General features: G+C 78.5%; 2 protein-coding genes across 2 annotated transcripts in view; one reads left to right on the forward strand and one right to left on the reverse strand.

The window, feature by feature from the left end:
* Positions 1–538: 538 nt before the first annotated feature.
* On the forward strand, positions 539–3,414 carry LOC142405168 (uncharacterized). The gene is made up of 2 exons (XM_075492135.1): positions 539–823; positions 2,099–3,414. The coding sequence occupies exons 1-2, from the start codon at positions 697–699 to the stop codon at positions 3,226–3,228; spliced, it is 1,257 nt and encodes a 418-aa protein (XP_075348250.1). The 5' UTR covers positions 539–696; the 3' UTR covers positions 3,229–3,414.
* Positions 3,415–5,596: 2,182 nt separating this feature from the next.
* LOC142406858 (SCO-spondin-like) overlaps positions 5,597–23,845 on the reverse strand; it is a 35,167-nt gene continuing 16,918 nt past the window's right edge. Inside the window, 46 exon segments of the mRNA XM_075495783.1 lie at positions 5,597–5,644; positions 5,714–5,864; positions 6,006–6,136; positions 6,273–6,333; positions 6,414–6,509; positions 6,590–6,798; positions 6,948–7,112; positions 7,204–7,250; positions 7,356–7,501; positions 7,656–7,783; positions 7,924–8,097; positions 8,216–8,418; positions 8,511–8,649; positions 9,172–9,285; positions 9,334–9,486; positions 9,591–9,821; positions 10,499–10,545; positions 10,642–10,766; positions 11,449–11,579; positions 12,171–12,317; positions 12,390–12,474; positions 12,476–12,579; positions 12,845–12,891; positions 12,968–13,120; positions 13,223–13,463; positions 13,553–13,684; positions 14,237–14,404; positions 14,969–15,046; positions 15,049–15,177; positions 15,873–16,046; positions 16,185–16,247; positions 16,383–16,585; positions 16,696–17,415; positions 18,081–18,327; positions 18,608–18,943; positions 19,580–19,744; positions 19,801–19,951; positions 20,004–20,311; positions 20,410–20,577; positions 20,693–20,784; positions 20,877–20,940; positions 20,943–21,001; positions 21,147–21,273; positions 21,683–21,799; positions 21,919–22,098; positions 23,138–23,302. Coding sequence (XP_075351898.1) covers positions 5,622–5,644; positions 5,714–5,864; positions 6,006–6,136; positions 6,273–6,333; positions 6,414–6,509; positions 6,590–6,798; positions 6,948–7,112; positions 7,204–7,250; positions 7,356–7,501; positions 7,656–7,783; positions 7,924–8,097; positions 8,216–8,418; positions 8,511–8,649; positions 9,172–9,285; positions 9,334–9,486; positions 9,591–9,821; positions 10,499–10,545; positions 10,642–10,766; positions 11,449–11,579; positions 12,171–12,317; positions 12,390–12,474; positions 12,476–12,579; positions 12,845–12,891; positions 12,968–13,120; positions 13,223–13,463; positions 13,553–13,684; positions 14,237–14,404; positions 14,969–15,046; positions 15,049–15,177; positions 15,873–16,046; positions 16,185–16,247; positions 16,383–16,585; positions 16,696–17,415; positions 18,081–18,327; positions 18,608–18,943; positions 19,580–19,744; positions 19,801–19,951; positions 20,004–20,311; positions 20,410–20,577; positions 20,693–20,784; positions 20,877–20,940; positions 20,943–21,001; positions 21,147–21,273; positions 21,683–21,799; positions 21,919–22,098; positions 23,138–23,302 — 7,097 coding nt within the window. The 3' untranslated portion in view covers positions 5,597–5,621.

Here is a 23,845-nt window from a genome sequence, read left to right on the forward strand (position 1 = left end):
GGCAGGACCGGGCAGGAGCGGGTAGGAGCAGGCAGCAGCGGGCAGGAGCAGTGAGCAGGAGCGGGCGGGAGCAGGCAGGAGTGGGCAGCAGCGGGCAGGAGCAGGCAGGAGCGGGCAGGAGAAGGCAGGAGTGGGCAGCAGCGGGTAGGAGCAGTGAGCAGGAGCAGGCAGGAGCAGGCAGGAGCAGGCAGGACCGGGCAGGAGCAGGCAGGACCGGGCAGCAGCGGGCAGGAGCAGGCAGCAGCGGGCAGGAGCAGGCAGGAGCGTGGCTGCTGCCAGGCCGCAGGCCGAGCCCTGTGTCGCGGTGCCGTGCCCTGCCCCGGCAGGGGCTCCGGCTTACGGCGCGGGTGGGGGACGGCACAGTCCCCGCTGCTCCGGCACGGGGCCCTGGTCCGGCCGGAGCGGGGGAACCCCCTGCCAAAGCTGCCGGCTCTGCCCCTCCCGGCGCAGCCGCGGGCGTCCCCTGCCCAGGGCCCTGCCGAGCGACCCCCCCGTGCCGCCCGGCCGTGCCGCCCGCCGCCCCTCTGCCCTCGCCCTTCCCTTGCCCGGCACGCTCCCGGCTCTCCCGGCGCTGCCTTCGGGATGCCAGAGCCCGCGGCGCCGCCCGGACCCTGACCGGCAGCGGCAGGATTTCGGCAGAGGCGTCGGGCGAACGCGCGGCGGGGCGCGCTGAGCCGGTCGTGCTTCTCGCCGCAGATGTCGGTGACGTTCGAGGACGTGGCCGTCTACTTCTCCGCCGAGGAGTGGGCAGAGCTGGCGGGCTGGCAGCGGCGGCTCTACCGGGAGGTGATGCTGGAGAACTACCAGGCGGTCGCCTCGCTGGGTGAGGGCTCTCTCCGGCGCCGCCGGGCTGGCTCGAGCCGGGGTTCGCCTCTTTAGCTGAGCTGGAGCCCCGGGAGGCGGCAATGCCGCTGTCGCCGTTGCCGCCCCAGCACCGCGAGGTTACGATTGCAGGCTTTACCCTGGCAGGGCGCCGGCCGCGGAGAGACGTCCCGGGGGAGAGGGGAGGGGAAGGGAATGGGGTGGAATGGGATAGACTGGAGTAGACTGGACTGGAATGGGCTGGAATAGAATGGACTGGACTGGACTGGAATTGACTGGAATGGAATTGAATGGATTGGACTGGAATGGACTGGACTGGAATGGAATGGAATGAAATAGACTGGAGTGGACTGGACTGGAGTGGACTGGACTGGAATAGACTGGAATGGAATGGACTGGACTGGAATGGAATAGACTGGAGTAGACTGGACTGAAATGGAATGGGATAGACTGGACTGGACTGGACTGGAATAGACTGGAATTGACTGGGCTGGAATTGACTGGACTGGAATTGACTGGACTGGAATTGACTGGACTGGAATGGACTGGATTGGACTGGAGTAGACTGGAGTAGACTGGACTGGAATGGGATAGACTGGAGTAGACTGGAATGGACTGGACTGGACTGGAATGGAATAGACTGGGCTGGAATAGAATGGACTGGAATTGACCGGACTGGAATGGACTGGATTGGAACAGAATAGAACAGAATGGACTGGAATGGACTGGGCTGGACTGGGCTGGACTGGGCTGGAGCACCCTGCAGCGCCCTGGCCTGTTTCGGCGGGGCGGGACCCCCGGCGCTCGCCCGCTCCCGCTGCCCGAGCGGCTCGGCGCTGGCCCGGCTGCCGCCTGCGGCTGAGGGCCCGGCCCCACGCCCCGGGGCGAGGCCGGAGCGGGGAGCGGAGGGGGCGATGCCGGGCCGGGGGGGGCCGGTGCCGCCGTCGCGGCAGCGCGGGAGAGGGTGCTCGTCTCTCTGCCCCGGACAGGCTGGCCCGCCGTCAAGCCGGAGATCGTCCGCGAGATGGAGCGAGAAGGGAGGCCGGGGGTGCCGGACCCCCCCGGGGCGCGGCGGAGGCACCGGACGCCTGTGCCAGGCGGGTCCCGGGGGGCCGCGGGGGCGGGGGGGGGTCCGGCAGCACCGGCGCCTCGGGCCGGCGTGCTCCGCGCGCCCGGAAGGGCGGGGGGCCGGCGGGGCGCCCCCGCCGCTGCCCGTGGCGAGGGGTCCCTCGTGCGCGGCCCGGCCCCGGCGGTGACCCCGGCCTCTCCTCCCCAGCCGCCGGTGACGTCCGGACGCAGAGGGAGGCCGGGGGGGTCTCCGAGGGGCCGCCGGCACCCCCCGCCCTGCCCCGGGGGACGGCGCCGCGGGGCGGCGGGCGGCGGGGGCGCTCGGCCCGCAGCCGGCCGGGCGGGAGCAGGGGGGGTCCGTCGCGGCGCCCCGGCCTCCACCGCCTCCCGGCCCCCCGGCGGCGGAGAAGCCCCCCCCGACGTGCCCCGAGTGCGACAAGAGCTTCAAGAGCCAGACGGTGCTGGCCATCCACGAGCGGAGCCACACCGGCGAGCGGCCCTTCGGCTGCCCCCGCTGCGGGAAGGGCTTCCCCTCCAAGGGGGACCTCAAACGCCACCAGAAGACCCACGCGGGGAAGCCGGAGACCCCCCGCCCCGGCGCCGGCGCGGGGGCTCCCGGCCGAGCCGCCGCCGGCCCGGCCCTCCCGCGGCCCCCCGGCCCCCAGGAGACCCCACGCCTGCGCCGAGTGCGGGAAGAGCTTCGGCAAGAGCCGGGACCTGAAGAAGCACCAGCAGACGCACACGGCGGCGCGGCCCTTCTCCTGCCCGCAGTGCGGCCGCCGCTTTCGGCTGAAGCAGATCCTGGCGTCGCACCAGAAGGTGCACGGCGGGGAGAAGCCCTTCGGCTGCGCCGACTGCGGCAAGCGCTTCGGTCAGAAGCACCACCTGCTGAGCCACCGGCGCGTGCACACCGGCGAGAAGCCCTTCGCCTGCGGCCACTGCGGCCACCGCTTCAGCCAGAAGCACCACCTGGTCAGCCACCAGCGCATCCACACCGGGGAGCGTCCCTTCGCCTGCGCCCGCTGCCCCAAGGCCTTCAGGGACAAGAAGACCCTCACCGTCCACCAGCGGGTCCACACCGGTGAGAAGCCCTACAAGTGCGGCGAGTGCGGCAAGACCTGCAGCCAGAAGCAGCACCTGAAGAGCCACCAGCGGGTGCACCGGGGCCCGCCGGCGGTGCCGGAGGGCGGCCGGTGGGACGGGGGGGGCCCGGCGCCGGCGGCGGGGCGGGCGGAGGCCAAGCCGTACCAGTGCGGCGGCTGCGAGAAGCGGTTTCGGGACGAGGGGATCATGCTGGCTCACCAGCGCACCCACGGCACCCCCCAAAACTGCCGCTGAGGGGCCCGCGGGGCGCCGGGGGCGGCTGCGGGGGGCTGACCCGGAGCACCGACCTCCGGCTCCGCCGGAGCGGCCACGCGTGGGCCGGGAGCGAGCGGTGGCCGCGGCCCCCTCCGCCGCCGGCTCCGGCTGCGGGAAGCGTCCACGCCGGCACGGGCCGGACCCTCCTCGGCCGCTCCCTGGGGACGCCCCGAGCAGCCGGCAGCGCGCTCCTCGGCCGGGGGGTTCGCCACCGGCACCCCTTCCCCGCCGCGCTGGGCCCTGCGGTGCCGGCAGCGGCTGCGGGAGAGCCGCGGGCGCAGGACTGGCTGCCGCGACGCCGTAAATGCGTCGCGACGCGGCCACAACGGTTACGGGAGAGCGGGGAGGCTGCGGCTTTATTTTTTCCACCCGGATCATAAATAAAAAGCTTCTTCATGCTGGTGACAAGCAGCGAGCTCCGCGGCAGCGCGGCCCGTGCCACCGCTCGGCCCGTGCCCGCGGCGGGGCCGGTGTCCCCTCGCTCGGCCCTAGAAGCCCCTTCCCCGGCCCGGACGCGGCGTCCGGGCGAAGCGGCGTCCCCCAGGGAGCCGCAGGGACGTGGGCTGGTCCCGGCGAGAGGTGCCACCCGCGCCGGGGCCGCCGGCCCTGGCTGGAACCAGCAGCGATTCCCGTCAGCCGCTTTTAACCCTTCTTGTGTCGGAGCCCAGGTCGCTTGTGCCCAGAGTTTCCCTCTCTGCCCCCAAAAGGCTGGAGCCGCCCTCGGTGGCCGCGTCCCCTCCCCGACACCGACCCCCTCCCCGCTCGTCCCCGGGGCTTTCCGGGACACCGGCTCCCTCCCGCGGGTCTCGGCCCCCCCAAACGCGGTCGGTCCGAGCGGCCTCGGCGGCGTCCCCGCCTCGGCCACCGCTCCGCGCGAGCCCACCCTCCCTGCGGCCACTGCGCCCCCCCAGACCGTTGCCCAAAACCCCGGGTTGCCCCCGGCTCGGCCCCAAACGGTCGCGGCCCACGGCGTCTCTGCCCTCCACGGCGCAGCGCCGAAACCCCTCGGCCGGGTCCCGGCTCGCCGCAGGGCGGCCTCCGCAGCCCCCTCGCTCCAGCCCCCGCGAGTTGCCACGGCCGACGCGCGATGCCCCGCGGCACCGGGCCGGCACCGAGCCAAGAGCCCCCGCGGCACCGCCGCGGCAGGCGCAGGAGGGCTCGGGCACCCGCCTTCGGGTCGGCACCCCCCGATTCACAAACCCCGGGGTCGGACCGCGAGGGCGCGGCTCCGGCGTTGGCACCGACAGCACGACAGCGACGGCCTCTGCAGCCTGAGCGCAGGCAGGGGTGCAGGCAGGGGGTGCAGGCAGCGGGGCAGGGCCCGGCACCGGCTCGGCGAGGCAGCGTCACCGGCCGGCTGCCAGCGTCGCCCAGGCCCGCTCGTGGCCATCGCCGCCCGGCAGCCAGTGCCGTGGGGAGTGCGGGGGTCCCGGCTCTGCCTGCCCGGGGCCCCGGGGAGCCGCGGCGGCCTCGTCCACCGGGAAAAGGGAGACCGGGGGCCCGGCTCCTGCCGACGCCGGTGGGACGCGGGCCCTGGGGACGCCCCCAGCCCGGCAGAGCCCCCCGCCTTCCCCTCCCGGCGCCGGCGGCTGAGCGTGGCCGGTGCCCTGCTCCGGTGGGCGCGAGCGGCGCCAGTTTCCAGGGCGAGCGGCCGGGCGCCGCGAGCGGCCGGTGACCCCCGGGTCCCTTTCGCTCCCCCAAACCCCGCGCCGCTCCAGTGCTCGAACTCTGCTCAATCCCCACAGCTTTAATGGCGACCGCAGCCTGGTGCCGCGGCCTCTGCCCGGCGTCCCCGGAGAACCTTCCGGAGAGCCCTGTGCCGCGGGCGGGACGGGACGGGACGGGCGCTGGGGAGGCGGCGGGACGAGGGGCGGCCCCGGCCGTGGATCCGTGGCTGCTCTGGAGACCCTGGTCCCCCCCCCTGGCCCCCCAAGCCCTTCCCCGGCCCCCCCAGTCCCCCCCGAGACCCCCCGGTCCCTCCCGGACCCCCCCGAGCCCTCCCCAGTCCCCCCCGAGCCACCCTGAGCCCTCCCCGGTCCCCCCCTTGTCCCCCCCGGTCCCTCCCCAGGTCCCCCCCAGCCTCCCCCAAAGCTCTCCCCGGTCCCCCCCCAGTGTCCCCCCCCCCGGTCCCCCCGGTGTCCGTCCCCGTCCCCACCTCCCCGGTCCCCCCCCGGTGTGTCCCCCCCCTCCTCCCTGGTGCCCCCCCCCCCCCCACCTCCCCGGTCCCCCCCCGGTGTCATCCCATCGCCCCCCCCCCCGGTGCCCCCGGTGCCCCCGGTGCCAGACGCGGGGGCTGTTCCCGCAGGTTTATTGCAGAGGGGCAGGGCCCGGAGCACCGGCACATCGCGGGGCTGCCGCCGGGGGGGGGGTCCTCAGCGCCGGGAGAAATCCCCACCTGCGGGCGAGGGGGTGAGGGGGGGGCTCAGCCCGCACCCGGGGCCGCACCCCTGAACCCCCCGCTCACCCTGGCAGCTGCTGCACTGGCAGCTGCGGATGACGGGCAACACCACGGGCTCGGCCGTGCCGCCGGGGCAGGGCAGGCGCAGGACGCGGACGGGGCTGCCGGGGTCCAGGCGGTAGCCGCAGCACTCGCAGAGGCTCTGCAGGTACGGCTCCTGCCGCGGGGACGCACGGCTGCTGGGCGGCGAAACCGGGGAGACCCCCCCCCCGCCCCGGCCCCCCCCCCCCGCCCCCCCAGCTCCCGGCCCCCCCCAGCCCGGCGGCAGAGCCCGGCCGAGGTCCCGGTGCCGGCTGACCTCGGCGGTGACGGTGGTGCGGGAGCGGCAGCGCCCGGCGCAGTAGCTGACCTCGACGGCGGGCAGGGCGCAGGGCCCCTTGGCGATGGTGCGCAGCTCGGTGAAGCGCCGGCACGCGGAGGACGGCTCCTCTGCGAGGGGCGGCACGGCGGTGCTGCTGCCCACGCGGCCGACACCGCCCCGACGCCCGCCCCCGCCGCGCCTGGGGCGAGGCCGCGGGGTCCGGCGGCGGGCGCCCGGCCCGGCCGAGGGCCGCGGGGACCTTACCCGGCCATTCCTCCCGGCAGACGGGGCAGCAGCCGCCCGGCTCCCGCACCTTCACCGCGCCCTGCCGAGACGGTGGCCTCAGCCCCCGGCCCGCGCGCGCCCGCTCCCCGCGCGCGCCCCCTCCCCGCGCGCGCCCCGCACCTCGGGGCAGGCGAGGGCCGGGCAGCCGGCGGCGCAGGCGGCGTGCCCGTCGACGCAGCGGCACGTCTCGCACCCGTCCTGCCACTCGCTGCCGGCCTGGCCGAGGGGGGGACAGGGCTGAGCCCGGCTGGGCGGGCAGGGGTTCCCCGGCGCGAGGGGGCCCCGGCACCGCTCACCTCGTGGAGCCGCCCCCGGTGCCAGCACTCGCAGAGGGCGGCCGGGACGCAGTGGCCGGTGCTGTTGCGGTAGCGGCCGGGCTGGCAGGCGCAGCCGGGGGCCGGGGGCCCGCTGCAGTTGCGCGGCGGCTCGCCGGAGATGTGCCGGCAGCTCCACTCGCAGCCGGCCGGCGTGTCGGGGCCCTGCCGTCGCTCGCCCGCGGGACAGGCTGCACATGGCACAGGGCATGGCACCGGCACCGGCACCGGCACCGGCACGGCGCGGGACGCGGCCCAGCCCACCCGGGCGCCCCGCGGGCGACGGCTCTGTCCCCTCCCTTGCCGCCGCCCGGCGTCGAGGGGCTGCGGGGGCACTCACGGCACTCGGGGAGGCTGCAGGGGGTCCGGCGTGCGGGGGGCCCCAGGCACTCCGCCCCCTCGTAGAGGCGCCGCCGGAGCGGGTGCCGGCGGGAGAGCCGCTCGCCCGTCCCGCACGTCACCGAGCAGGGGGACCAGGGCGACCACGGGGACCACAGGCAGTCCGCTGCGGGGGGCCAGACGTGGCGGCTGCGGCACGGGCACCGCGGCGCGGGCGCCGCGGCGCGGGGAGGGGGTCGGGGCCGGGGGTCTCTCACCGTCACAGTCCTCCTGGGAGCAGTTGAAGGCGCCGCGGACGCAGACGCTGCGGAGAGAGGGCCGGGGGGGTCAGCGCCCGCCCAGCCGCCCGCCTCGGCCGCCGGCGCGGGGGGACCCGTGCCGGGGCGATGCCGGGGGTCGCGGCACCCACCAGCTGTGGCAGCGGAGCCGGAGGCGGCTGCCCGGCGCGTGCTCCTGCTGCCGCTGCGCCCGCGAGAGGTTGTAGGCCCCGGGCAGGGTGGGGGGCAGGCGGCAGCGGCACGACTCGGGGGGGACGCAGGCCCCGTCCTGCAGCACCTGGGGGGCACCAGCGGTGACCGGGGACCCCCCGCCGCCTCGCCGGCCACCGCCCCGCGCCGAGCCCCCCCCCCGCCCCGGGACCCCCTGAGGAGCGGGGACCCCTGAGTGGCGGCGGGGTCCCCGGGGAGGGCTCGGCGGGGCGCAGCCGTACCTGGCCGGGCGGGCAGGCGCAGCCGGGCTGGCAGCTCTCCGGCAGGCACCGCGTGCCCGGACGGAGGTGGGCGCAGGCGCGGGGGCAGGCGTTGGCGCAGTCCCCGTACACCTGCCCGCCGGGACACTCTGCGGGGCGAGGAGGGGGCGGCTGCGGCACGAGAGCCCCCCCAGCCCAGCGCCCGCCTCCGTCCCGCGGCTCGGCCGGCAAAGCCGCGGCTCCCCGGCACCCCGGGGTCGGGACCCCCGGCCCGGCTGGGCCCCCCTACCCGGCGAGCAGTTGCGGGCGTTGCAGACGCGGTGCAGCAGCAGCGGCAGGAGGGGGCACGGCTCCCCGCGGCCCCCCGGCCCCGGCAGCGGCTCCCGGTGCCGTTCGGAGGTGCCCCCGCCGCAGCTGGCGCTGCAGGGGCTCCACGGGGACCAGGGGCCCAGCCGGCAGCCGGCTGCGGTGGGAGCGCGGGCTCAGTGCCGTCCCGCCGTCCCGCCGTCCCGCCGTCCCACCCCACCGTCCCACCGTCCCACCGCCCCACCGTCCCGCCGTCCCGCCGCGGCGGCACTCACCGGGGCAGGCCTGCGCGTTGCACTCGGCCGTCTCCTGGGTGCCAGCGGCACCGCAGGGCACCCCGCCGGGGCTCTCCTGGCAGCTGCGGTGCCGGGAGGTGTTGCCACCGCCGCAGCTGCGGGAGCAGGGCTCCCAGGGGGACCAGGGCCCGTAGGACGGACACGCCGCGGCCGGGCAGGCGAAGGTGCCGTTCCGGCAGGTGCTGCACCGGGGGCGACGCCGGCGTCAGCGCCCGTCCCGCCCTCGCGGCGCGGCCGTGCCCGACCCTCGGCCGCGGCCCCCCGCGGCACCCACCAGTCGTGGCACTCCAGCTCGGCCGCCTGCCCCGGCCGCAGCTCCCGGCTGCCGTTGGCGGCGGGCAGCCCGCAGCGGCATTCGGCGACCGGCACGCAGGCCCCGTCCTGCAGCAGCTGCCCCGGGGGGCACCGGCACCCTGCGGGGGCGGGGGGCACCCGTGGGTGCTGGGGGTGGGGCCGAGCCCCGGGGGCTCCCACGCGGGGGTGCACGGAACGGGGTGTGGGCGCGCCGGTGTGCCATGGGGCAGGGGGCTGTGCTACGGGGCGGGGGGCTGCGCCATGGAGCAGGGGGTGTCATGGTTGCGATGGGGGCGTGTGGGGCAGGGGGCCGTGCTATGGGGTGGGGGGCCATGCTATGGGGCAAGGGGGCCATGTTATGGGGCAGGGGACTGTGCTATGGGGCAGGGAGCTGTGCTGTGGGGCAGAGGACTATCCTACGGGGCAAGGGGGTGATGCTGTGGGGCGGGGGGCCGTGCTATGGGGCGGGGGGCCGTGTTATGGGGAGGGGGGGCTGTGCTATGGGGCAGAGGGCTATCCTATGGGGCAAGGGGGTGATGCTATGGGGCAGGGGACTGTGCTATGGGGCAGGTGGCCATGCTACGGGGCGGGGGGCCGTGCTATGGGGCGGGGGGCCGTGCTATGGGGCGGAGGTCACGTACCCGGCGCGCAGGGCCCCTGCAGACACTCGACGTGGGGCCAGAGGTCGGCGCAGGCGCGGGGGCAGCCGTCGGCGCAGGCGGCGAAGGCTCGGCCCCGCTCCCCGCACGCCTCCCCTGCACCCCCCTGCCGGGGGTCCCCGGGGTGCCGCGGCGGGGGGCCGCCCGGGCAGGCGGCGGCGCAGCTCTCGGTCTGGGAGCGGGGGCCGCGGCACCCGCTCGCCGGGTGCCGGGGCCGGCGGTGGCGCAGGCGGTAGCCCCCGCCGCAGGGGTCCCGGCAGGGTCCCCAGGGACCCCAGGGGCTCCAGAGGCAGAGCTCTGCGGGACGCGGGCGTCACCGGCCCCGCGGCGACGCCCGGGTCCCGGCACGGCGCCCGCGGCACCCCGAGCCCCCCCCCCCCCCCCGCCCCCCGCCCCGGTACCTCGGCAGGCTGGGGGGCCCGGGCAGAGCCGCTGCTGCCGCAGCTGGGCCGAGCAGACGGCCCCGTCGCCGGCCCAGGGCAGCCCGGTCTGGGGGTCCAGGCAGAGCCGGTACCGGTGCTGCACCGCGGCCGGGGCCGGGGCCGGGACCCCCGCCGCGGGGGCCGGGGGGGGCAGGGCCGGGCAGGGGCCGCAGGGCGTCCACTCCGACCAGGGGCTCAGCGGCAGCAGCCCTGGGGGACGCGGAGCCGCTGGGGACCCCCGGCACCCCCGGCCGCGGGGACGGGGAGGGGGCGGCCCCCGCCGGCGTGGGGCGAAGAGGTGCCGGGGGTCCCCGAGGGGAGGGAAGGGGCCGAGGGCGGGGGGCTCGGCGGTGGCGGGGGGCTCAGCGGCGGCGGAGGCTCAGTGGCAGGGGAGGCTCGGCGGCAGGGGGGGGGCTCAGCGGTGGCGGGGGCTCGGTGGCAGTGGGGGGCTCGGTGGCAGGGGGGGCTGGGCGGTGGCAGGGGGGGCTCGGTGGCAGTGGGGGCTCGGTGGCAGGGGGGGCTGGGCGGTGGCAGGGGGGGCTCGGTGGCAGTGGGGGGCTCAGCGGCGGTGGGGGCTCGGTGGCAGTGGGGCTCGGTGGCAGTGGGGGGCTCGGTGGTGGCGGGGGCTTGGCGGCAGTGGGGGGCTCGGTGGCAGGGGGGGCTCGGCGGTGGCGGGGGCTCGGTGGCGGGGGGGGGCTCGGTGGCAGAGGGGCTCGGTGGCGGGGGGGGCTCGGTGGCAGTGGGGCTCGGTGGCAGGGGGGGGCTCAGCGGTGGCGGGGGCTCGGTGGCAGTGGGGGGCTCGGTGGCGGTGGGGGGCTCGGTGGCGGTGGGGGGCTCGGTGGCGAGGGGGGCTCGGTGGCGGGGGGGCTCGGGGGGCCCGCACTCACCCCGGCAGCCCTCGCCGGCGCAGCGCAGGGTCCCGTTCCGGCACTCGCTGGCAGGGCAGCAGCGGGTGAGCGCCCGCGGCCCCGCGCTGCCCCCGGCCCCCCCGCGGCCCCCCCCGCGGCCCCCCCGCGGCCCCCCCGCTCACCAGGCCATGCAGCCCAGCAGGACGGCGTCGCCCGCGGCCAGGGTCCGGGGGCCGCCCGGCGCGGCGGGGTGCAGGCAGGGGCACTGCGCGGGGGGCACGCAGCCCCCGGCCTGCTCCAGCAGCCCCTGCCGGACGGGGGCGTTGGGGGCGTTGGGGGGGCGTTGGGGGGACACTGGGGGACACTGGGGGGAGCATTGTGGGACGCTGGGGGGGGACATTGGGGGGGCATTGGGGGACGTTGTGGGGACAGGGGGATGCTGGGGGGACGCTGGGGGGACGGGGGGACATGGGGGGACACTGGAGGGACGTGGGGGGATGCTGGGGGGACGCTGGGGGGCCACTGGGGGGACAGGCGGACATTGGAGGGGACATTGGGGGGACACTGGGGGGAGCATTGTGGGACACTGGGGGGGGGACATTGGGGGAGCATTGGGGGACGTTGTGGGGACAGGGGGACGTTGGGGAGGCATTGGGGGGACATTGGGGGGACATTGGGGGGACAGGGGGGCGTTGGGGGGACGTTGTGGGGACAGGGGGATGCTGGGGGGACACTGGGGGGACGCGGGGGGACGCTGGGGGGACAGGGGGACATTGGAGGGGACATTGGGGGGGACACTGGGGGGGACGGGGGAACGCGGGGGGGACATTGGGAGACAGGGGGACACTGGAGGGACGCGGGGGGATGCTGGAGGGATGCTGGGGGGACAGTGGGGGGGCGTTGGGGGGACAGGGGGACATGGGGGGAGGCTGGGGGGCCGGGGGGGCCAGGGGCCGTCGGGGTGGGGCTGCCGCCCCCCAGCCCCGTACCTGGGGGCAGGCGCAGCCGCGCTGGCAGGGCTCGGGCGCGGGGCAGAGCCGGGGGTGCTGGCGGCCGGCGCAGCGCTGGGCGCAGGGGGGGCCGCAGGGCCGGTACCGGGACGGGGGGGCACAGCTGGGCTCTGCGGGGGGGCGTCAGGCAGGGGCGGGCAGGGACGGGCAGGGGCCCATGGGGATGGGCAGGGGAGGGGCAGGGGAGGGGAGGGGTCCATGGGAGGGGCAGGGGAGGGGCAGGGGAGGGGCAGGGGAGGGGAGGGGAGGGGTCCATGGGAAGGGCAGGGGAGGGGCAGGGGAGGGGCAGGAGTCCATGTGGATGGGCAGGGGCCCACGGGACAGGCAGGGAACGGGCAGGGTATGGGCAGGGGACGGGCAGGGGTCCATAGGGATGGGCAGGGGACAGGTAGGGGAGGGGCAGGGGTCCATGGGGACGGGCAGGGGACGGGCAGGGGCCCACGGGACGGGCAGGGAACGGGCAGGGGACGGGCAGGGGTCCATGGGGATGGGCAGGGGACAGGTAGGGGAGGGGCAGGGGTCCATGGGGATGGGCAGGGAATGGGCAGGGAACGGGCAGGGGACGGGCAGGGGCCCACGGGGACGGGCAGGGAGCCCACAGGAGGGGCAGGGTCGGGCAAGGCTCAGGGTGGGCGAGGACCCGCCGGCGCGGGCAGGGCGCAGGCAGGCGGGAAGGGCAGGGCCCGGCAGCCCTCGCTCACCCGAGCACCCCGAGACGTTGCAGAGGCGGCTCTGCCCGTCCAGCCCCGCGCAGCCGGCGGGGCCCTGCCGGTGCCGGTGCCGGTGCTGCCGCGGGGCCCGGCAGGAGCAGGGGCTCCAGGGGCTCCAGGGGCTCCAGGGGCAGGCGGCTGCGGGCGGCAGGGGACGGGGGTGACGGCGGGGACCCCGCCGAGCCCCCCCGCCCCGCCCCGGCACCCTACCTGGGCAGGGGCGCAGGTAGCAGGCCTGCACCTCCCGGCGCGTGCCGAGGGCCCGGCTGCGGTCGCAGGCGACGCCGGGGCTGCCGGCTGCCGGGGCTCGGGCAGGGGCAGGCGGCCTCCCGGGCGGCCAGGCCGGTGCCGCAGGAGCGGGAGCAGGGGCCCCAGGGGCCCCAGGCGCAGCCCCCCGACCCTGGGGGGGGGGCGGCACGTTATGGGGGGACGCGGCACCCCAGAGCCGCCGCCGCCGCGGTGCCGGGGACCCCTCCGTCGCGCCGGGTCCTGCCCCGGGCCCTCCCAGGAGGTTTGGGGGTCCCGGGGGGCTTCGCATCGGCCCCTCAGGGTTTGGGGCGGGGGGGGGGGGGGGGAGGGGGAGCCGCGCGGTCCCGGCCCCCACCGGGGATGCCGGTGACGCCCGTGCCGCCGTCCCCTCGGCACGGCAGCGGCGGGGCACTCACCGGCACAGGGGACGTCCTGGCACTGGGTGCCCTCGGGGGTGCAGGTGCTGCGGGGGGGACACGGGGGGCGGGTGGGTTCGGGGCGGCGGCTCGGCCCCCGGCCCCCGGCCCCCCGGCACTGACCATCGCCGGCACTCGCCCTCCGGCCAGCTCTCCCCCAGGCGCCTCTCGCCGCCGGCACGCGGGCAGAGGGGCGGGCAGGGCCCCGCCGCGCAGCCCCGGCTCTGCTCCTGCGGCCCCCCGCACTCGCCGTCACCGGAGTCCGGGACGGGGGTCCTGGCGGGGACACACACACACACACGGGGGTCACCCGGCGCAGGGGGCGCGGGGTCACGGCGGCACGTCGGCGGGTGCCACGTCCGCCGGGCGCGGCGTCACCTGAAGCGGGCCTGCCGCCCGTCCCCGCAGGTGACGCTGCAGGGGGCCCAGCGGCTCCAGCGGCTCCAGCGGCAGGGGCTCGGGGGGCAGCCGCGGCGGCGGCAGCGCAGGCGGCCCCCGGTGCAGGCGCAGTCGACGCAGCCCTCGCGGCGGCGGCTCCCCGGCACCCAGCCGCGGCCCTCGGCGTCCGTGCACTCGCAGCGGGCGGGGGGCACGCAGCCCCCGTCCTGCTCCAGGGTGCCTGCGGGGACGCGGTGACGGGGGCGGGGGCCGCGGGGCAGGGACCCCTCGGGGGCGACCCCCGCTTGGGGGGCCGGGGGCAGGGCTCACCGTCGGGGCAGCGGCAGCCGGGCCGGCAGCGTTCCTGGGGGCCGCAGGCCAGGCCCTCGCGCAGGTCCCGGCAGTGCCGCGGGCAGCGGTTGGCGCAGGCCACGGGCGCCATGCCGGGCGGGCAGCCCTCCCCTGGCACGCCGGCACCGTCGGCCCCCGCCGGCGTGGGGCCGGGGGTTCCCGCTGAGCCCACAGCCCCCCGGCGAGCCCCACAGCCTCCTGCTGAGCCCCACAGCCCCCAGGCGAGCCCCACAGCCCTGCAGCCCCCCAGTGAGCCCCACAGCCCCCCAGCGAGCCCCGCGGCCCCACAGCGAGCCCCACAGCCCCACAGCCCCCCGCTGAGCCCCACAGTCCCCCAGCGAGCCCCACAGCCTCCTGCTGAGCCCCACAGCCCCCCGGCAAGCCCCACAGCCCCCCAGTGAGCCCCACAGCCCCTGGCCCCCTGCTGAGCCCCACAGCCCCCTGGCAAGCCCCACAGCCCCACAGCCCCCCAGTGAGCCCCACAGCCCCCCAGCGAGCCCCGTGGCCCCACAGCGAGCCCCACAGCCCCACAGCCCCCCCGCTGAGCTCCACGGCCCCACAGTGAGCCCCACAGCCCCACAGCCCCCCGCTGAGCCCCACAGCCCCCCAGCGAGCCCCCCAGCCCCTGGCCCCCCGCTGAGCCCCCCACCCCCCGGGCCGTACCGCAGGGCTGGGGGTTGCAGAGGCGCAGGTGGTGCCGCTCGCCGGGGCAGGGCTGCCCCCCGTTCTTGGGGGGGGGGCGGGTGCAGGAGCGGCTGCGGACGGAGCGGCCCCCCCCGCACGTCCGGTCACACCGCGACCAGGGGCTCCAGCCCGACCAGGCGCCGTCCACTGCCCCACGGCGAGAGGGCGTCGGGGGGGGGGCACCGCCCAGAGCCCCCCGTGCCGACCCCCCAAGCCCCCCCTGCTGCCCCCAGCCCCCCTGAGCCCCCAGCCCCCGTGCTGCCCCCACCCCGTCTGCAGCCCCCCAAGCCCCTCAAGCCCCCAAGCCCCCCAACCGGCACCCCAGAGCCCCCCACGCTGCCCTCAAGCCCCCCGAGTCCCCCAACCAGCACCTCAGGGCCCCCCATGCTGCCCCTAGCCGGCCCCCAAGCCCCCCTGAGCCCCCCAACCAGCACCCCAGAGCCCCCCACGCTGCCCTCCAGCCCCCCCCAAGCCCCCCCGAGCCCCCCGGCCAGTGCCCCCCAAGCCCCCATGCTGCCCCAGCCAGCCCTCCCGCCCCCCCAAGCTCCCCAGCCCCCCCGAGCCCCCCACCCACCACCCCCAGAGCCCCCCACGCCGCCCCCGAGCCCTCCATGCTGCCCCCCCCAGCCCCCCGAGCCCCCCCCAGCACCCCCGAGCCCCCCACGCTGCCCCCAGCCCCCCGAGCCCCCCCCAGCACCCCCGAGCCCCCACCCTTGCAGGCCTGCAGCCCGCAGGAGCGGTGCTGGGCGTTGGCGCTGAGGATGTCGGGGCACCACCGGCCCCCGGCGCGGGGGGGCTGTAGGCGCGCAGCCGGAGCTGCAGCCCCCCGCCGCAGCTGCGGGAGCAGCCGCCCCACGGCCCCCACGGCGTCCAGCGGCAGTCCCGGCCGGCGCAGGCCTCGCCCGCGCAGGGGGGCACGGCTGGGGAGGGCGGGGGGCTGGCACCGCCGCGCCGGGCAGAGGGACCCCAGCCCCTGCCAGAGCCGTGGGGCAGGGTGCTGCCCCCCTCCCACCCGCGCAGTGGGGCAGGGACCCCCCTGTAGCCACCCCACGCAGTGGGGCACAGGACCCCCATCCCACCCGCGCAGTGGGGCAGGGACCCCCCCCACATCCCCCATGCAGTGGGCAGGGACCCCCTCCCACCCACGCAGTGGAGCAGGGACCCCCCCACATCCCCCATGCAGTGGGGCAGGGACCCCCTCCCACCCACGCAGTGGGGCAGGGACCCCCCCATATCCCCCCATGCAGTGGGGCAGGGACCCCCTCCCACCCACGCAGTGGAGCAGGGACCCCCCCACATCCCCCCATGCAGTGGGGCAGGGACCCTCTCCCACCCACGCAGTGGGGCAGGGACCCCCCCACATCCCCCATGCAGTGGGGCAGGGACCCTCCCACATCCCCCCACACCCCCCCGCGCAGTGGGGCAGGGACCCCCTCCCACCCACGCAGTGGGGCAGGGACCCCCACACATCCCCCCATGCAGTGGGGCAGGGACCCCCCCACATCCCCCCACACCCCCCGCGCAGTGGGGCAGGGACCCCCCCCACCCCCCCCATGCAGTGGGGCAGGGACCCCCCCCCACCCCCCCGCGCAGTGGGGCAGGGACCCCCTCCCACCCGCGCAGTGGGGCAGGTTGCAGGCCCGCTGCTGGACGCTCTCCCCGCCGCAGCCCCCGGCCCGGCCGCAGGAGCGGCTGCGGCTCTTGGTGGCCGGAGCCTCGGGGCGGGTGCAGGTCTTGGAGCAGGGGCTCCAGGGGGACCAGGGCCCGAAGCCCTCCTCTTCCTCGGCGCCTGGCCCGGGACGAAGGCTCCGCGTCGGCGGGGCCAGCCAGGGGCGCGACCCCCCGGTCCCGTCCCGTCCCGGAGCCCCCCCCCGGGATGGGGGGGGTCCCGAGGCGACGTCCCCCCACGCACGGCCCTTGCCCTTACCCGGGGTGGTGGGGCCGGGCTCCGGCGTGGTGGGGCCGGGCTCCGGCGTGGGGCTGGGCACCGCTGCGGGGGGGGAGCAAAGGCGGTGACGGCCCCGGACCCCCAGAGCCCCGCGGGATCCCCCCGGCGGGATCTGGCCCCCGCTGGGCTGGGGCGGTGGGACCCACGGCCCCGTGGGGCAGAGGGGCTGGGACCCACGGCAGAGGGGCTGGGCATGGGGCTGGGACCCACGGCAGAGGGTGGTAACCCACGGCACGACACGGGGCTGGGGCTGGGACCCACTGCAGAGGGGCTGGGCATGGGGCTGGGACCCATGGCATGACATGGGGATGGGGCTGGGACCCACGGCAGAGAGGATGGGGCTGAGGCTGGGACCCACGGCAGGGGGGACAGGGCTGGGGCTGGGACCCACGGCGGAGGGGACAGGGCTGGGGCTGGGACCCACGGCAGGGGGGACAGGGCTGGGGCTGGGACCCACGGCGGAGGGGACAGGGCTGGGGCTGGGACCCACGGCACGACATAGGGCTGGGGCCGGGACCCACAGCATGACACGGGGCTGGGGCTGTGACCCACGGCGGAGGGGATGGGGACGGGGCTGGGACCCATGGCAGAGAGGATGGGGCCGGGGCCGGGGCCCACAGCATGACATGGGGCTGGGGCTGGGACCCACGGCAGAGGGTGGTGACCCATGGCACGACATGGGGCTGTGGCCGGGACCCACGGTGGACGGGCGGAGCATGGGGCTGGGACCCACGGCACGACATGGGGCTGTGGCCGGGACCCACGGTGGACGGGCGGAGCATGGGGCTGGGACCCACGGCACGACATGGGGCTGTGGCCGGGACCCACGGTGGACGGGCGGAGCATGGGGCTGGGACCCACGGCACGACATGGGGCTGGGGCTGGGACCCACGGTGGACGGGCGGAGCATGGGGCTGGGACCCACGGCACGACACGGGGCTGGGGCTCTGACCCACGGCGGAGGGGGGGCGGGGCGGGGCGGGACCCACCGGGGCAGGGGGGGCTCCGGCAGCGCTGGGTCTCGGCGCGGGGCCCGGCGCAGTCGCGGCCGCCGTGGGCGGGCGCGGGGCTGGTGCAGCTCCGCCAGCGGCTCCGCAGCCCCGGGCCCCCGCAGGCGGGCGAGCAGCGGCTCCAGGGGCCCCAGGGCCCGAAGGCCCCGTCCCGCCGGCAGCCCGGCCCCCAGCAGCGCAGCCGGCCGTGCAGGCAGGTGCTGGGGAGGGGCAGGGGTGATGGGGGAGGGCGGGGGGCATGGGGAGGGGCGGGGGGGGACGGGTGCTGGGGAGGGGCGGGGGGGGATGGGGGAGGGGAGTGGGGTGCTGGGGAGGGGCAGGGGGGATGGATGGGGGAGGGCAGGGGAGATGGGGAAGGGCAGCAAAGAGCACAGTGCTGGGGAAGGGCAGCAGGGTGACGGGTGATGGGGAGGGGCAGGGGGTGATGGGGGAGGGCGAGGGGGCATGGGGAGGGGCGGGGGGGGACGGGTGCTGGGGAGGGGCAGGGGTGATGGGGGAGGGGAGTGGGGTGCTGGGTGCTGGGGAGGGGCAGGGGGGATGGATGGGGGAGGGCAGGGGGGGATGGGGAAGGGCAGCAGGGTGACGGGTGATGGGGAGGGGCAGGGGGTGATGGGGGAGGGCGGGGGGGGATGGGGAGGGGAGGGCAGTGGGGTGCTGGGTGCTGGGGAGGGCAGGGGGGGTGGATAGGGGGGGATGGGTGGTGGGTGATGGGGAAGGGCAGGGGGTGATGGGGAAGGGCAGCAGGGTGACGGGTGATGGGGAAGGGCAGCAGGATGGTGGGGAAGGGGAGGGGGTGTCAGGCTGTGGGGAGGGGCAGCAGAGCGATGGGTGCTGGGTGGGGGGGGCGAGGGCGGGGGGCGCTCACCAGTTGGCGCAGGGGGTGCGGACGGTGGTGCCGGGGGGCAGCTCCTGGCCGGGGGCCAGGGGGGGCCCCGGGGTGCCCGGGCCGGGGGGGGAGGGGCCGTCCTGCAGCTCCCGCAGCAGCTCCGCCGTCAGCACGCACGGGCAGGCCTGCGCCGCACCCGCCTCGCACCCACGGCCCGGGGGCACCCACGGCCCCGGGACCCCCCACGGCCCCAAGGAGCACCCACCCCCCGGGGAGCACCCACTGCCTTGGGACCCCCCACGGCCCCAAGGAGCACCCATCGCCCCAAGGAGCACCCATGGCCCCGGGAGCACCCACGGCCCCGGGACCCCCCACGGCCCCAAGGACCCCCCACGGCGCCAGGGGCACCCACGACCCCAGAGAGCACCCACGGCCCCGGGAGCACCCACCGCCTTGGGACCCCCCATCACCCCAAGGAGCACCCACGGCCCTGGGGACCCCCCACCGCCCCGGGGAGCACCCAAGGACCTGGCTGGGGAGCACCCACCCCCCCGGGGAGCACCCACGGCCCCGGGGGCCCCGTGCGGGGGGGGGGGCAGCGCGGGGGTCGCCCCATGGTGAGGCGCGGCTGGGGGCGTGGCGGGGGGGCGGGCCCGGGGGCGTGGCGGAGCGCGGGGGGGGGGCGTGTCCGGGGGCGGGGCGGGGGGCGTGGGCGTGTCCGGGGGCGGGGCTCACCGCCAGGCAGGCGGTGCCGTGCAGCAGGGTCCCTGGCGCGCAGGCGCAGCCCTCGACGCAGGCCCCCGGGACGCAGCCCACGCGCCCGGAGAGGTGGGCGCAGCTGTGGGGGCAGGCCCCGCCCCCCCGGCACTCGCGGTACAGCCGGCCCGGCGGGCAGCCGGCGCCTGCGCAGTGCGGTCAGCGCCGGGGGCGGGGCTCGGGGGCGGGGCCGGGGCTAAGGGGTAGGGCTGGGGGCGGGGCTGTGGGGCAGGGCTAAGGGATGATAGGGCCGGGGGCGGGGCTAAGGGATACGGCTGTGGGGCAGGGCTGTGGGGCGGGGCTATGGGGCAGGGCTGGGGTGCATGGTTAAGGGGTAGGGCTGTGGGGCAGGGCTGTAGGGCACGGCTAAGGGTTAGGGCCATGGGGCAGGGCCGTGGGGCAGGGCTGGGGTGAATGGCTAAGGGATAGGGCCATGGGGCAGGGCCGTGGGGCAGGGCCGTGGTGCATGGCTAAGGATAGGGCCTTGGGGCAGGGCTATGGGGCAGGGCTATGGGGCACGGCTAAGGGATAGGGCCGTGGGGCGGGGCCGTGAGGCAGGGCCGTGGACAGGGCTGGGGTGCATGGCTAAGGGATAGGGCCATGGGGCAGGGCCTTGGGGCGGGGCTATGGGGCAGGGCTATGGGGCACGGCTAAGGGATAGGGCCATGGGGCAGGGCCTTGGGGCGGGGCTATGGGGCAGGGCTATGGGGCACGGCTAAGGGATAGGGCCGTGGGGCGGGGCCGTGGGGCGGGGCCGTGGGGCGGGGCGGGGCCGTACTCACCGCGGCAGACCTGGCTGTTGCAGACCTGGCTCTGCAGGCCCGGCCCGGGGCACGGGGGCCGGTGGCACTGCCGCCGCCGCAGCCGCTCGCCCCCGCCGCAGGACACGCTGCAGGGCCCCCACGGCGACCACGCGCCCCACGGCGACCACGCGCCCCGCGGCGCCTCTGCGGACGCGGGAGGGAGGGAGGGAGGGAGGGCGGGGTGGCGCGGGCGGCCTCGCCGGTGCCGGTGCCGGTGCCGGTGCCGGGGGCTTTGGCCGGCGCCGGCGCCCTGCCGGGACCCCCCGCCCCACCCGGCCCCGGCGCCTCCGCGCCCGGGCGGTACCTGGGCAGGGCTCCGTGCCGCACACCATCGCCCCGGCCGCGCAGGTGCTGCGGGGGAGAGGGGGGGGGGGGGTGGTCAGCGGGGACGGGACCCACGCACGCGGCACCGGTGGGACCCCCGGGCCCGGCCGCCGCCGCCGCCGCCGCGTCCGCACCAGTTGTTGCAGGCGTCGAGCGCGGCCGTGTCGCCGGGCCGGTAGAGGCGGCCGCGGTGGTAGCAGGGGCAGCGGCCGGGCGGCACGCAGCTCCGGTTCTGCAGCAGCAGCCCGGGCGGGCAGGCGCAGCCGTCGCGGCAGAGCGCGGCGCACTCCACGCCCGCGGCCCGGTCCAGGCAGAGCCGCGGGCAGGGCCCCCCGCCGCGCCGGCACTCCTCCGCCGTCCGGTACACCGTGTCCCCCGGGCACCGCGCTGCGAGGAAGAGCGGGCGGCGGCGCTGGGCATCGCCCGCCGCCGGCACCGCCGGGCACCGCCCGCCGCCGCCGCCGCCGGCACCGCCGGGCACCCACCGTGGCAGGGCTGGGTGTTGCAGTCCCGCGTCTGGACGCGGGGCCCGGCGCAGTCCGGTTGCCCGAGAGCCGGCGGGGCGCAGGCCCGGCGCCGCCTCTGCTCGCCGGAGCCGCAGGGAGCGGAGCACTCGGTCCAGGCCGTCCAGGTGCCCCAGCCGCTGCCGGGCTCTGCCGGGACAGACGGACGCACGGCGCTCGCGGGGGCGGTCGCCGGGCCGGCCCCGGCCCCGGTCGCCGGTGGCCCCGGTCGCCGGTGCCGCCGCGGGGCTCGGCGGGTGCCTACCGGTGCCGCAGGGCTCGTGGCACGCCCGCGCCTCCCGGGCCTCCCCGGCGCAGGGGGCTCCGCCGGCCGCTGCCGCGGGGTTGGAGGGCGACCTGCGGGACGGTGCCGCGTGTCCGCCCCGTCCGTGGGGCAGCGCCGGCGCCGCGGGGCAGGGCCGCCGCCCGCCCCCCGCTCGGCCCCGCACCTGAACCTCTCCTGCGTCCCCGCGCCGCAGCCGCCGTCGCACCGGGTCCAGGGCGACCAGGCGACCAGCCGCAGGCCACGGCGCAGGCCACGTCCTCGCACGTCACCGTCCCGTTCTGGCACGCGCTGGCGAGGGGCGCCGGGGCTCAGCCGTGGGGACGGGCGGGGGGCACCCCCCCACCCCCCCAACACCCCCCCCCAACACCACCCCGGGGGGGCCCCGGCGAGCCCGGCCCGCAGGCAGCGGCGGGGTCGCGGCGGCGGCACTCACCACCGCCGGCAGCCCTGCCGGAAGACCTCGCCGGGCAGCCGGGGCCGCCGGGGCAGGTGGCACCGGCACTGGCTGGCGTTGACGCAGCCGCCGTCCTGCAGGTACAGCCCCGGCGGGCACCGGCAGCCTGCCCGGCAGCGCGCCCTCAGCGCCGGCACCGCGGCACCCGCGTCCCCCCGCGTCCCCCCGCGTCCCCCCGTGTCCCCCCGTGTCCCCCCGCGTCCCCCCGTCCCCCCCGTCCCCCCGCATCCCCCGCGTCCCCCCGCGTCCCCCCACGTCCCCCGCGTCCCCCCGCGTCCCCCCACGTCCCCCGCGTCCCCCCCCCGTGTCCCCCGCGTCCCCCCGTGTCCCCCCGCGTCCCCCGCGTCCCCCCCCCCGTGTCCCCCGCGTCCCCCCGCGTCCCCCGCATCCCCTGCGTCCCCCGCGTCCCCCCACGTCCCCCGCGTCCCCCCGCGTCCCCTGCATCCCCCCGCATCCCCCCGTGTCCCCCGTGTCCCCCGCGTCCCCCCCCGTGTCCCCCCGTCCCCCGCACTCACCCTCCTGGCAGGCGCCGGGGCAGGCGCTTTCGGTGCTCAGGTCCTGGCAGGTTGGGGGGCAGGGGGGCACCCCCCGCCCCTCGCAGTCCCCCACAAGCTCCATCTGGGGGCCGCAGGCTGGGGGGGGCGGGGGGGGGGGGGGGATGCTCAGGGTGGGGGGGTCCCCCCGTCGCCCCCGCGCCTGCCCCCCAGCGCCGCCCCCGGCCCCGCGCGCGGGGTCCCCGTCCCCCCCGTACCTGGGGGGTCCCCGCAGGGCCGCAGGCCGCAGGGCTGGCTCTGGAGGGGGGCCCCCCGGCACGGCTGCCCCCCGTTCTTGGGGGGGGGGTCGCTGCAGCTCCGCGCCCGGCTCCGCACCCCCCCCCCGCACTCGGCGTCGCAGGGGGACCAGGACCCCCAGGGCGCCCACCCGCCGGGCACTGGGGGAGGGCGGGGGGGGGCAGCGGGGGGGCGCGGGGACCCCCTGGCCCCCCAGCCGCCCCGCTGCTCCGCCGCGGGAGCCTCGGCCCCCCCCACCCGCCCCCCCCAGCCTGGGCACGGCCCCTCCGGACCCCCACCACTGGGGACCCCCCGGCCGGCCGGGGGATGGCGGTGGTCCCGGCAGGGGTGGGGGTCCCGGCCCGTGACGGGGGTCCCGGCCCTTGGGGTCCCAGCCCAAGTTGGGGGTCCCAGCTCATGTTAGGGGGCCCAACCCATGATGGGGGTCCCGGCCCTGGGGGTCCCAGCTCCTGTTGGGGGTCCCGGCCCTGGGGGTCCCAGCGCAAGTTGGGGGTCCCAGCCCTTGGGGTCCCAGCCCATATTGGGAGGCCCAACCCATGTTGGGGGTCCCGGCCCTGGGGGTCCCAGCCCTTATTGGGGGTCCCAACCCGTGATGGGGGTCCCAGCCCATGTTGGGGGTCCCGGCCCTTGGGGGTCCCAGCCCTGAGGGTCCCAGCCCATGTTGGGGGTCCCAGCCCTTGGGGTCCTGGCCCTGGGGGTCCCGGCCCATGTTGGGGGTCCCAGCCCAACTTGGGGGTCCCAGCCCTTGGGGTCCCAGCCCGTGATGGGGGTCCCAGCCCTTGGGGTCCCGGCTCTGGGGGTCCCAGCCCATATTGGGGGTCCCAACCCATGATAGGGGTCCTGGCCCTTGGGGGTCCCAACCCTTGATGGGGGTCCTAACCCTTGGGGTCCCAGCCCATGTTGGGGGTCCCAGCCCTTGGGGTCCCAGCCCTGGGGGTCCCAGCCCGTGATGGGGGTCCCAGCCCTTGGGGTCCCGGCTCTGGGGGTCCCGGCCTATGTTGGGGGTCCTGGCCCTGGGGGTCCTGGCCCTTGGGGTCCCAGCCCATGTTGGGGGTCCCGGCACTTGGGGGTCCCAGCCCTGGGGGTCCCAGCCCGTGATGGGGGTCCCAGCCCATGTTGGGGGTCCCGGCCCTTGGGGGTCCCAGCCTTTGGGGTCCCTTCCCTGGGGGTCCCGGGTACCTGGGCAGGCCCGCAGGAAGCAGGCGCGGGTGTCGAGGCGGGGGCGGGCGCAGCCCCCCCCGGCCAGGGCCCCCCGCAGCAGGGCCCGCCGCCGCAGGGCGACCCCCAGCCCGCAGGAGCGGCCGCAGGGCCCCCAGCCCCCCCAGGGGGCCAGGACGCAGTCGGCTGGGGGGGCGGGGGTCAGGGCTGCCCGGGCCCACGCGCGGGGGTCCCGGCCCCACGGCGCCCTTGCTGGGGGGCCCGGGGATCCCCTGGGGCTGCCGGGGCCTCTGCTCGCCCCTCCCCAAACCGGCTCCTGTTCCCCCCCCGGTGCCCCCCAGCCCCGGAGCCCCTGAGCCCCAGAGCCCCCCGGCCCGGGACCCCCAACCTCAGAGCCCCCCCAGCCCCGGAGCCCCCCCAGCCCCGGAGCCCCCCAGCCTTAGATCCTCAGCCCCGGAGCCCCCCAACCCCAGAGCCCCCCAGACTCAGCACCCCTGAGCCCCGGTGCCCCCCAGCCCTGGAGCCCCCCAGCCTTGGACCCCCAGCCCCGAAGCCCCCTGGCCCTGGAGCCCCCAGCCCCGGAGCCCCCCAGCCTGGGACCCCCAACCCCGGAGCCCCCCAACCCCGGAGCCCCCCGGCCCCCCAGGGCACAAGCGGTCGGATGCCGCAGGGTCGGGGGGCCCGGAGCTGGCCAGGGCCAGGACACCCCGGGATGGGGGGTCCCCGTGT

This window comes from Mycteria americana, chromosome 2 (assembly GCF_035582795.1).
Source record: "Mycteria americana isolate JAX WOST 10 ecotype Jacksonville Zoo and Gardens chromosome 2, USCA_MyAme_1.0, whole genome shotgun sequence".
In the NCBI taxonomy this organism is placed as follows: domain Eukaryota; kingdom Metazoa; phylum Chordata; class Aves; order Ciconiiformes; family Ciconiidae; genus Mycteria; species Mycteria americana.